The sequence below is a fragment of the Borostomias antarcticus genome (genome assembly GCF_949987555.1).
Source record: "Borostomias antarcticus genome assembly, chromosome: 13".
Taxonomy (NCBI): Eukaryota; Metazoa; Chordata; class Actinopteri; order Stomiiformes; family Stomiidae; genus Borostomias; species Borostomias antarcticus.
In genome coordinates this window covers 2,517,106-2,529,605 of record NC_140246.1, presented here as the reverse complement: position 1 = coordinate 2,529,605, position 12,500 = coordinate 2,517,106, and the positions used below count along the sequence as shown (strand labels likewise).

Sequence of the window (12,500 nt, the reverse complement as noted above, 5' to 3'; positions counted from 1 at the left end):
AGTCTGGAAGGACACGCCCCCTCCGCCCCCGACCAAAAACAAGCACACGAAAGCTTTTCCGTTACTCTGTGCTAACCCTGTGTGTGTGTGGGGGGGGGGGGGGGGGGGGGGGACTGTGCTTATTCAGACGGCGCTGGAGAGACCAGAACAGGCCTGCCGGAAAACACTGACTACAGGAACACCACGTCTGTCTGTCTGTCTGTCTGTCTGTCTGTCTGTGTCTGTCTGTCTGTGTCTGTCTGTGTCTGTCTGTGTCTGTCTGTCTGTCTGTCTGTCTGTGACAGGGTCCTGAGCAGAGCAGAGTTGATAGGAGTGCTGGTGTAGCAGAGCAGAGCATGCATAGCACAGAGCTCCCACAACCCCCAACACACACACACACACACACACACACCTCCCTACTGTGTCAGAGAACAGTCTCCTGACCCACAGGTCGAGGGTACACCTTCAGCAGACCCAGGGTCAGTTACTACAACAACTCTTCCCTCCCTGACAGTGACCCTGCCGGGGAATCAGGTCCGGGGTCTGGGTTGTTGTTGTGTTCAGGTCCGGGGTCTGGGTTGTTGTTGTGTTCAGGTTCGGGGTCTGGGTTGTTGTTGTTGTTGTGTTCAGGTTCGGGGTCTGGGTTGTTGTTGTGTTCAGGTTCGGGGTCTGGGTTGTTGTTGTGTTCAGGTCCGGGATCTGGGTTGTTGTTGTGTTCAGGTTCGGGGTCTGGGTTGTTGTTGTGTTCAGGTCCGGGATCTGGGTTGTTGTTGTGTTCAGGTTCGGGGTCTGGGTTGTTGTTGTGTTCAGGTCCGGGGTCTGGGTTGTTGTTGTGTTCAGGTTCGGGGTCTGGGTTGTTGTGTCTCTCAGCTGTATCTAGATCAGCAGGCAGAGTCTCTGCCAAGAAGCTGCAGGGGGGCAGGAGACGACAGAGAGAGAGAGAGAGAGAGAGAGAGAGAGAGAGAGAGAGAGAGAGTAAGAGTGAGAGAGCGTGAGAGAGAGAGAGAGAGAGAGAGAGAGAGAGAGCGAGAGCGTGTGTATGTATGTATGTATGTATGTGTGTGTCTGTGTGTGACTGTGTGTGTGAGCGACGTAAACAAACAAACAAACAAACAAACGAGACGGTGACTGAACGGGCTCCCAGGGCCCAGGAGGAGAGACGGGCCGTTTCCTAGCATCCAGCCAAACTAGAGTTCATCTCAAACACACGGCCGGTGCGGTCCGGTTCAGGTCCGCTTGGTTCGAGGGTGCGGGCAGGCCTCGGCGGTGTGCAGGCCAAACTCGCAAAAAACACGTCCGCAAGATGCAATTAAGCACCTGAACTGCGGGGGCAGTATATAGGATCTGACAGGAGGGCCGCTCTGCCTAACTGGCTGGCTGGTTGACTGGCTAGTTGACTGGCTGGCTGGCTGGTTGACTGACTGACCGGCAGGCATGTGAACAACGCCACTCACAACGCAGCTGCTTGTTAAACAGCAAGTATAAGGAAGGCTTTACCGTAGTACATGAAGGCTTTACCATAGTACATGAAGGCTTTACCATAGTACATGAAGGCTTTACTGAAGGCTTTACCATAGTACATGAAGGCTTTACCATAGTATATGAAGGCTTTACCATAGTACATGAAGGCTTTACCATAGTACATGAAGGCTTTACTGAAGGCTTTACCATAGTACATGAAGGCTTTACCATAGTATATGAAGGCTTTACCATAGTATATTAAGGTTTTACCGTAGTATATGAAGGTTTTACCGTAGTATAAGGAAGGCTTTACCATAGTACATGAAGGCTTTACCATAGTATATGAAGGCTTTACCATAGTACATGAAGGCTTTACCATAGTACATGAAGGCTTTACCATAGTATATGAAGGTTTTACCGTAGTATAAGGAAGGCTTTACCATAGGGCTGTCTTCAACTCAGGATTTTGTGATTCGACTCAGACTTGGTGTTCAAAGCGACGCGTCGAATCGTCGATGTGTTTTTTCTCTTTCTCCTGGCTATCAGAAAATCACTTGACATCAAGTTTCCGTCATTATTTTGGTTAGGCCTATATTGGTAGCCTATAGAAACAATCAATTGTTGCCAAGGCACATTTCTGGTTAGGGTATTTGAAATCAACGAGAATGACAGTTACATAATTACAGCATTTTAAATAGCTATTATTTTCCGTTGAACAAAAAAGTATAATAAAGTTTCAAAATAAATTATTAGCCTGGCTCATATTTCCGCTCCGCTAAATTCTCTCCGCTGCCTCCGAATGTGTTTGATAGCTTGTTTCAAGTGCAGCCCATCCCTCTTTCTTGCATTGTCCATAGTTTGGACCACTAATAATCGAGATAATTAATAGACAGGTTATCAATATCTTAAACATTTTGTCTTCATATCCATTTTGTGACATGTTGGGAGATTCGTTCCCCCCAGGCTGAGGGGAGACCGCCGGAGTCGGGAGAGCTGTGAAACTTTCAACTCAAAATTGCAGGCTGCACAATAAAAGACACCTGTTTTCTTGTTAAACATTAATCATTGTCCATCTACTTCGGATGCCCCCATGTTTTTATACAGTTTCACATATCCTACATTAGGGTTGGGTAATTTGACGATAGTCTCCTCAACTGCGCATTTGAAAGCTTGCGCGAATCGGCTCATAGTTGGGCAGCAGTCAACAAGGAAATGTTTTGGCTGCCACTAAAGCATTTTCACAGACGTTAGAGCTCAAGCTGTCTATGGGAAACCCTTTTTTTTTTTACCATTGGATATACAAGAAGATTGATTTAGGAAAGCAGTGTGATATTCCATTTGGGAAATGCACGTGATTGCTGGCGCATAGTAGGCTAGGCTAGACGCTTAGCGGAGGGGAGAGGGGCTCCCTGCCTTCTTCCCTCTGCTATATCAGTCTTAACTCTTCTTTTACAGCCCAACGAATAGCTACGGTAATAGCCTAGGTCTAAAACGAATGATTGGCCTGTCCTTGATCTTAGTCCACCTAGTCCTTGACAGTGGAGCAGAAAACGACTGCTCGACTTAAAGAATCTCTGTCGACTTAAGGGTCTCCGACTGATGATTCGACGCGTCGACTTTCAGGGGGCAGCCCTACTTTACCATAGTATATGAAGGCTTTACCGTAGTATATGAAGGCTTTACCGTAGTATAAGGAAGGTTTTACCGTAGTATATGAAGGCTTTACCGTAGTATAAGGAAGGTTTTACCGTAGTATATGAAGGCTTTAGCGTAGTATAAGGAAGGCTTTACCGTAGTGGGTCAGGAGGCCCTGGGGTTTGACCACTTGGTTGCAGACATGGCAGATGACCAGGCAGAAATCCTCCTGGGTGGGGAACTGTCCATACATGTGCATCTCTGACAGAGAGAGAGAGAGAGAGAGAGAGAGAGAGGGAGAGAGAGAGAGAGAGAGAGGGAGAGAGAGAGAGGGAGAGAGAGAGAGAGGGGGGGGGGGGGGAGAGAGAGAGAGAGAGAGAGGGGAGGGTTGAGAGAGAGGGTGAGAGAGAGAGGGTGAGAGAGAGAGGGTGAGAGAGATAGGGTGAGAGAGAGAGAGGGGTGGAGAGAGAGAGAGGGGTGGAGAGAGAGGGAGAGCGAGAGGGAGAGAGGTGGAAAGAGAGAGACAGGGAAGGGGTGTAGAAACAGACAGAAAGAGAGAGAAATAGAGATAGAGGGCAAAACAGAGCGAGAAGGAGAGGGAGAGAGAGAATTAGGGGACAAGCTTGCACAGAGAGACAGGGACGCTAGCCTTGCGCCCCCTGTCCCCTGAGAGCTAGGCTGCTGTTCCACGGGGCGGCACCCTCCCACCGGGCATTTTCCACGTTCACCCACACGGCCGGCGCAGCCCGACCGAGACCAACGCCACGCCGGGCGCAGCTCTCACGCGCCTCGCCTCCAAACATCCCCGTCCTCGTTGGTGGGGTGGATTATGACTCACAGGGGAAAACACGGCGGGCGAACGTTTCGCCCACACCTCGTCTCTCGTTCATCCCGGAACACCTCAGTGGGCGTGTGCGCACGCTCTTCAGTTGGGCCGGAAACCCCCCCCCCCCCCTATTCCACCAATCTGCTGACCCAGGATCAGATATTAGCCCCCTCCTCGAATAGATCAGATATTAGCTCCCTCCTCGAATAGTGAGAGGAAGGGTTTTCAGGGCTAGGGTGAATCTGATCTGAAGTCAGAGGTTAAGGGAAACGTCAGAGCGATTCTGTCAACAACACCCCCCCACCCCTCACACACACACACACACACACACACACACACACACACACACACACACACACACACACACACACACACACACTCCCAGCTATCCTGCCGCAATCATATGGACGGCATCGACTGGAATAAGCCAAATGTACACACAGGCGCCGGGGTCGAGAAAATCGCTCGAGTTGCGCATGAAGCGGCGTCCCAAACGTGCGCGCAGCACTTACACAAGCATGAAGGCAATTTCCTCTGCGCCTGCCAAGACAAACAGGAGCGGAGAGCTTCACTATCCGCCGCCACCGCCGTCGCCTGCCAGAAACACAGCCGCTAAAACAGCGGCCTCCTCAGCCAACGAGCGGCCGCGTTTAGAGCCCCCTCTCGCCGTTTTGACACCCACGCTCGGCCGTGCGGCACGTCGGTGATGGATGGCGCCGCCGCCGTCCGAACAATCGTCGGCAAACGGAGGTCTGTGCGGAAGCGGCGGGCAGACCAGTGCGGAGTGCGCGGCGCCGTGGCGCATCGCTGGCCGAGCCGCGGGGCGAACGCTCGCTATTTCCGCACGTGACTACGCCGTTGGGAATGTGTAGTGGTGGTGGTCGCCAGCCGTCGAGACATAAGGGTCTGCGTGACCTCATCTGCTGCGTTTGTGTGTGTGTGTGCGTGTGTGTGTGTGTGCGTGTGTGTGCGTGTGTGCGCGTGTGTGTGTGTGCGTGTGTGTGTTGGCTATGGGTCAACGGCTCCGGAGACTCGGATGCTTTCTGGCTGTGTGAGAGTGAAATGGAGAGGAGGTCCTCTGGCACGTGACCCGGTCTAATGGACATGACTCACTAAGCAGAGAGGAGGAGGGAGTCTGTACGACATGACCACCAGCCTGGGAGAAGAGAGGAGGAGGGAGTCTGTACGACATGACCACCAGCCTGGGAGAAGAGAGGAGGAGGGAGTCTGTACGACATGACCACCAGCCTGGGAGAAGAGAGGAGGAGGGAGTCTGTACGACATGACTCCCAGAGCCCGGGAGAGGAGGGAGTCTGGGAGAGGAGAGGAGAGGAGGGAGTCTGTATGACTCAGTCTGGAAGAGGAGGGGAGAGGAGAGGAGAAGAGAGGAGAGGAGAGGAGGGAGTCTGTACAGTGGACTACCAGCCCAGGAGAGGAGGAGGGAGTCTGAGTCTGTATGACTCCCATCCTGGGAGATGAGGAGGAGGAGGTCTGTACAGTCGACTACTGGGATGAACACAACATCTATCATGGCACTGTTCACTGAACTGGTGCAGAATATCAACAGCAACTCACACAGGAATGCAACTGAACTGTGACTGGAAAATCGTGCCATACTCTTAGAATCTAGCTATGAATACCATTCTATTAACTAGCTATGAATACCATTCTATTAACTAGCTATGAATACCATTCTATTCACTAGCTATGAATACCATTCTATTCACTAGCTATGAATACCATTCTATTAACTAGCTATGAATACCATTCTATTAACTAGCTATGAATACCATTCTATTAACTAGCTATGAATACCATTCTATTAACTAGCTATGAATACCATTCTATTAACTAGCTATGAATACCATTCTATTGAAAACCCACAAAGAATGAAAAAAATGCCATGTGTGAAATGCCCTCGATGTGCCAGCAGGTGTGTCGTCACTGCTGCACCACCACCACCACCACCACCACCACCACCACCACCACCACAGCAGCAACAGCAGCAACAGCAGCAACAACAACAACAACAACAACAACAACAACAACACCATCACAGCAGCAACAGCAACAGCAGCAACAACAACAACAACACCAACACCAACAACAACAGCAGCAGCAGCAGCAACAACAATAACAACAACAACACGTTGACTTGAGCGTGACAGCACGTCTTTCTTACCTTCTTTGCGGAGTTTCATTGCATCCTTGTTGTTGAAAAGGTCTTTGCCGCTGTTTTCGATGGGCGAATCTGTGTCGGGATGAATCAAACGCGTCACTGTCCGTAGAGGAACAGAGGGTCTAAAAACAACAACTTTGCAGTCAAAGGCCATGCATGCAGCCATGCTGGATCCAACTACAGTACCAGTATGGAGCTCGGTTAGCTTAGCACCAGCTAGCACTGGATTCAACTACTAGCACTGCGCTAAGGTTAGCTTAGCATCGCTACTGCGATGGGGCTCCCAGTCTAAATCAGGAGCTGTCAAACCAACAAGCAAGCAAACTTGGATATTGCTCTCCAACTCTCTAAAAATACTCGGGTAATACATGAAGTGGCTCTGACGTGCTGACATTGTCCGTTTGCATTTCTTTAAAGGATCTGATATCATCGATATAGTTTGTTTGGTTTCTTTCAGCTTTGACAGATGCATGGAGGAGGACGAGCTTCACTCAATCTCAGTTCAACCACACACTCACAACACGTGCCACAAAAATGTAGAACATTATTAATGTCCACACTTACTGTCAAAAGAGTGTGATTTTGCTGCTTTTACGAAGGTAGACCAAGGTTTGCACAGGAACGTATCCGGACTTGGTATTTGACGATCCAATGTCGCCATTGCTCTTCCTTCTTGTAGCGAGCTGCTCCTCTCTCCTTCGCAGCGAGAGAAACCAGTCTGGCTCAGCTACCGACGTCATCCTCGTCATGTTCCGTGTTCGCTCGGCCTCAGCTACCGACGTCATCCTCGTCATGTTCCGTGTTCGCTCGGCCTCTGGCTCAGCTACCGACGTCATCCTCGTCATGTTCCGTGATCGCTCGGCCCCTGGCAGCAGAACTCCGTCCCAGGTTGGGACTGCAGAGAGTTCAAAAGTTCAAAACGTGAATTTTAGGCCTACGCCTAAACACCCGTCAACTGTGTGCTATCACTTTGCGACCATCACCAAAAGTTAGGCTATTCTATTAATACATCCATGACGTAGGCCCAAGTGAGTAGAAACGTCCATATGTCTCGAGTTGGCAGGACGTCCATCACTCCGTTTTCCTCAAAAATGTCAAACCTATCAAACCTATCAACTCCCATCCTTTTTCTTTTTTGACACCTCAATTGCTACACTGCACCTTCAGACTGTCCTCCACAAACGATCTTCACAAATCTTTGAAATATCATGAATTGAGCCTACAGCGCATCAAACATGTGTAGTACTGTAAACAGTACTGTTTGCAGCTGCTGCAAATTCTCACTCAATATGTCCAATAAAAAATATTACAATCTTTTATCCACAGCGACTTCAGTAAGTAAATTTGTGTAGAGTAAGTGAACTGACTGTAGACTACATTTCAGTCTTCCTCATATGGCGGGAAAAAGTTATCTTCTATAACAAAAACAAACACTTTTTAGCAGTTACACACCTGTTATTCCTTCTTTGGTCAAAGGGTGTCGCAAGAGTACAATTTAACTTCGCATCAAAACATTTCGCACTATAGTTAGGCCTTTCATATAAACTCAGTAGCCTACACATAGCATTTACTTTCTAATTTTGTCAAATGGCTTCATAAGGATTTTCATATTCTTCAATGAAATGTTACTCTAGCTGATTTTAAAACTGCAGAGAGGAGAATTCTTGCGAGAGCTTCGTTGGGCCAAATAGGGCAGCAACGCCGAATGACATGCCGTTGACCTCTAGTGGTTATGTTGTGTATGTGACTCCACTCAGTGAAGGACAGACAGATGCAGTTGACACAGCTCTGTACACCTTCCGCTAGTGAAGTGTTATGGAGTCTGGGGTGATTTTAGCTGGGGGATCTCACAGGAGAGATGTGTGGTCTAGGAGTTGGGCCCTCACTTTCACAGTAGGCCCTGTACTGTACTCAGCTCACACACACACACGTACGCACACACATTCAGGGGCAGAATCACCATAATGTTGTGCTTGTTCCCTCAGACAAACAGTGAACAGTGAGGTCACAGGATGCGCTGGCAGACAAAAGCAGCTTTATGTCTCCAGACTCTGCGACTCTGGATTTATTTGGGTCAAAAATTCTCCACCAAAATGCTCCACTGCCTCCTCAGTTTGGCTCGAAAAACAACGTGTGTTTAAATACTGTACATGTCCAGACACAATGTGAAAATCATTGGTTTTTATTGAAATAAAGCAAAAAAGACGTTCATAATTTGCATCCGGAGAGAGAGATCATTCACGCTACAGTCGGTCTGACGATTACAAGAATACAGAGGCATAACCAGTATACCACACACATACACACATGCATACATACACACATAAAGTATACAAACACACACACTTTGGCCTTGGTTGCCAAATGGTAATAAAAAGAGTCAATAGTAATAAAAAGAGTCAAATTTTGGAATTCATTATTATAAAAAAAAAAGAAGCAAAAACAATTAAGATTTCAGACTATAAAGGCAACATAGTGCACAAAGCATTGGTGGTTTAACCCAAAAAATAATAAACATAAAATACACTGAACACAAAATGATATGGTAACAAAATTAAAGTGGATGGAAAGTGAAGGGCACATTTGGAAAAATGTTTTTTCCTATTAAACGCACCGAGGCCTTGAGAACGTATGTTGGGATGTGCAGAAGGAAACTAGATGTCATCCAAAGTTAGCGTAGGATACCAAGACATCGAAAAATACCCCCAACAATGAGTAAGTGTAACCCATAGGTTATGCTCAGGGTTGGATTCGAACCCAGGCAGAGACAGATGGAAAGCTATCGGGTGGACGGTATTTATACTGGGGAAGTGAGTTTAACCAACAGCTCGCTACCTACTCAAGACTCTGTTTCACTTGGTTACATACGTACCACAACATAAGCGTGCCTGGTTTAATGTAGTTAGCTCAGGCTACTGAAGTAAGAAGATAAAAAAAGCCGACATGTTTCAAGAGCACTGCTTACTTCTGACTACACTGTACTTGAGCACCAGGTGTAATTCTCTTCTGACTAGTGAAATAAGACTTTGCTATTGCACTGTAACTAAAGCAGCCCTATAGCACCACTACTGATAAGGCATGTGTACTGATAGGGTCCCATATAGATAAGGCACACATATAGATATTTAAAAGAAAAAGGGGGAAATAATGCACCTACTGTAGACAATCTCTAATGTGTGGACAGAGTATTTACCACAGCTGGTAGGAGGAGGGGGGGGGGGGGGCGGGGTGGAGGAAGCCACTCCCACCACAACGCTATTTGATGACACTCAAGCGTCTTATTGGTCATCGCTGTTTGGCTATGCAAGAGACAGCTCAAACTGGATTTCAACTAACTAACTAACCCTAACAGCAAACTTTAGCTTTAAACCCTATATAGAAGTAGCTAATTATTTGCTTATTATCAAATTGTGACAATATTGACTATCTTGTTGTTTGTAGTGTTGTTATCTAGCGACCACCCTGACCGCCTATGTGGGCAGCAGGTCCTGGGTGGGGGGAGGGCGTTAGATGGGGGCGGGGGCCTGGGGCCCTCTGGAGCCCGGCTGGGAGGAGTACTTCTGAGAGTGCCAGTGGGTCTCCTTGTACACGAACCAGGCGTTTCCCGCCCACACCAGCAGGCTGAGGAAGCCGAACACCTATGAGAAACATCAGTCAGTTAAAGGAACAGTGCGTAATTTGAACAGACTAGTAAGTCAAAGTAAGTAAGTAAAACTTTATTTATAGTTTGGAAATAAATGGTAAACGGACTGCACTCATATAGCGCTTCTATCCAAAGCGCTTTACAATGGTCTCTCGTCCACCCATTCACACACACATTCACACACCAATGGCGGCAGCTGCCATGCAAGGTGCTAGCCTGATCATTGGGAGCAATTTTGGGGTTCAGTGTCTTGCCCGAGGACACTTCGAAGTGTGGACAGGAGGAGCCTGGATTCGACCCCCCTGACCCTGCGGTCACTGGACGACCCGCCCTCCTGAGCCACAGACCTCACTTCCCCTTTGGGATGCTGCTGTTAGAGACGTGTGTAAAAATCCCACCTGGGTCCCAATCATTTCAATCACTTATCTGTGCTTGACTGTTTTTGTCTGACACAATAGAACCATAATGCAAACCACCGGCTGCTCCGTGCAGACTCGACTAAACGCTTAAAGTTGCACAGAAATGAAAAAAGCATTCTGTCCCATTTTGGTTCACATAATTGGTCTTAGTGTTCACCTATTCAACGATGTATGCCAAAAAAATTAAAAAATTCTACTTTTGTTGGAATCTTATATCAAAGTATATAATTTCTTACTTCCTGGAAAACGGTAGGTCACGTGTAATTACGACAACAGGTACCTTAGATTGTAGGCCAATAATCTCACTACATCCACCCCGTCAATCAAAACGTCAACTACTCTGCAGCCTCAAGTGTTGAATATCCCGCCCGCTCGATAACGTCCAATGAAATTCATCTAAACGTATGTCCCGCCCTTCCAGCCCGTTTCAGGCGGAAATACGTCAAAGTAGGGAAGCAAGATGTTCTCCAACTTCCATTTTCCATCTTTAAAGGAGTAGTAAAGGGAAAATGCATGTTTAGCCCTGTTTTAAGGTTACTTATGATCATATACAATGGCTCAGATCAAAAAGTTGACCAAACTAGCACTTTTGAGAAAGTCTGATAATTGCTCTACCACCGTTTAGGTCATACAATGGATGTGGGTGGGCACCGTGAAAAATCATTCAAAAACATGTTAAACTCTCGATTTAAGGGATTGAAAGAATTTCAAAATAGCTCAGTATTTCAAAGCGGGCGTGCTGCTCACCACAGAGATGTTGAGCGTGCGCATGCTGGCGAACTGGGTGACCTCGCAGGACACGTCCCCCTCCTGACACAGCTCCAGGGTGGCGGCGATGCCCTCCGTGCCCGTGGCGTCCTTCACCTTCTGCAGCCCTTTGGCCCAGGCGGAGGAGGACACCAGCCACAGGAAGGCCAGCGACGCCGTCAGACCAAAGTCCTGGAGGAGAGGAGGGAGGAGGGAGGAGAGAGGAGACGCGTCACTACAGGCTGCTCCTCTTTCTATGCAGCGCTGACGACCGGGAACTTTCATGCATTTAGTGAGGGGAAATACACGCACATCCAAGAGAGACTACTGTCTAGACCGAGGAAAGAAGAGAGATCTGCACACTGGTTCCACAGCTCCCCAGTGATTTATTTAATATTTATTTTATTTATTTCAAGCCCAACGTTTCGGCCAGCGTGGCCTTCTTCAGGTGCAACACCAACAACTTTCATGCATTATAATATCTGTTTCAGCCCTACTAAAACTCCTTTTCACAATAGCCGGTACTTATCTCAGGCTTAACCTTAAGCTTAACCCCAAGGCTAAAAGCTCTCTTGGCATGGGAATACCTCATTTGATGGTGATGTATATCATCAATATTAATAGTGATGTGATCTTGGATATATTACGCTAAATGCAATTATTTGAAGTCACTTTGGATAAAAGTGACAGCTAAATGACTGTAATGTAATGTAATTTTCTATGTAAACAGGCTCTGTAACTGAAACCTTGGAGTGGCTACAGTATTAAATGTAGTGAAAGTGCGTCTCCCCCTAAAGCCACGCCCGGCTATTGTCACAATTCAATTTCATATTGTCCAATAAATACTACTTTAAATATGTGTTAATGCCATTGAAATAGCCGATTGCCTTTAATAGTTTAAAGGGAGCGTTAATAGTAGCTTTAATCGTTTAGGGATGCGTTAATGAGGCCATTCCAACGTTGGATTCATATCAAATGAACGTTGGATAGTCCTGTAAATTGCTTATTCCTTCAACCTGAGTTGAGAAGGCTACCTCATGCTGAAAAACGACATTGAGTGTAATAACACAACGTGCCTTTGAGTGTAATAACACAACGTGCCTTTGAGTGTAATAACACAACGTGCCTTTGAGTGTAATAACACAACGTGCCTTTGAGTGTAATAACACAACGTGCCTTTGAGTGTAATAACACAACGTGCCTTTGAGTGTAATAACACAACGTGCCTTTGAGTGTAATAACACAACGTGCCTTTGTGTAGCGCAATGTGACACTTTGTTTCCAGAATATTTGAAGGAATAGAGAGAATAGAGAGAATAGAGAGAATGCTTATTTTCTGCATATGTAGGCTGTGTTTTGATGATCTGTGCACTTTTAGACACACCTCTAAAGTTAGGAGAACGAACCCAGCAGTTCACACCTACAACTATTTATTTTTTTAATGGTTTGCTGCTGAGTCAAAAAGGTTTGCGCTCACAAAATTATAATCACAATTCTTTCCTTTAGGCCTATTTCCCTGTCCAAACGTAAAAAGTGTAATTCTCCTTCTACCGTAGAACACGTTTTGGGGTTCTGAGTCAAGAACAGACGTTTGTTTTTATAAACAGACGC

At 47.0% G+C, this 12,500-nt stretch overlaps 2 protein-coding genes across 3 annotated transcripts in view; both read right to left on the bottom strand.

Annotated features, from left to right (window-relative positions):
* Nucleotides 1-3,258, bottom strand: part of atxn7l1 (ataxin 7-like 1) — a 30,317-nt gene extending 27,059 nt beyond the window's left edge. Inside the window, exon 1 of one of the 2 annotated variants that reach the window (XM_084448134.1) lies at nucleotides 3,232-3,258. The gene's annotated coding sequence lies outside the window, so the exon portion shown is untranslated. The remainder of the gene's footprint in view (nucleotides 1-3,231) is intronic. The other variant, XM_084448135.1, reaches the window with a different exon arrangement.
* Nucleotides 3,259-9,586: 6,328 nt separating this feature from the next.
* Nucleotides 9,587-12,500, bottom strand: part of sypl1 (synaptophysin-like 1) — a gene marked incomplete at its 3' end in the record, with an annotated part of 8,063 nt that continues 5,149 nt past the window's right edge. The window contains exons 4-5 of the mRNA XM_084448137.1: nucleotides 10,890-11,081; nucleotides 9,587-9,718 (exon numbers count right to left, since the gene is read on the bottom strand). Of these exons, the coding sequence (XP_084304263.1) occupies nucleotides 9,587-9,718; nucleotides 10,890-11,081 (324 nt within the window). The remainder of the gene's footprint in view (nucleotides 9,719-10,889; nucleotides 11,082-12,500) is intronic.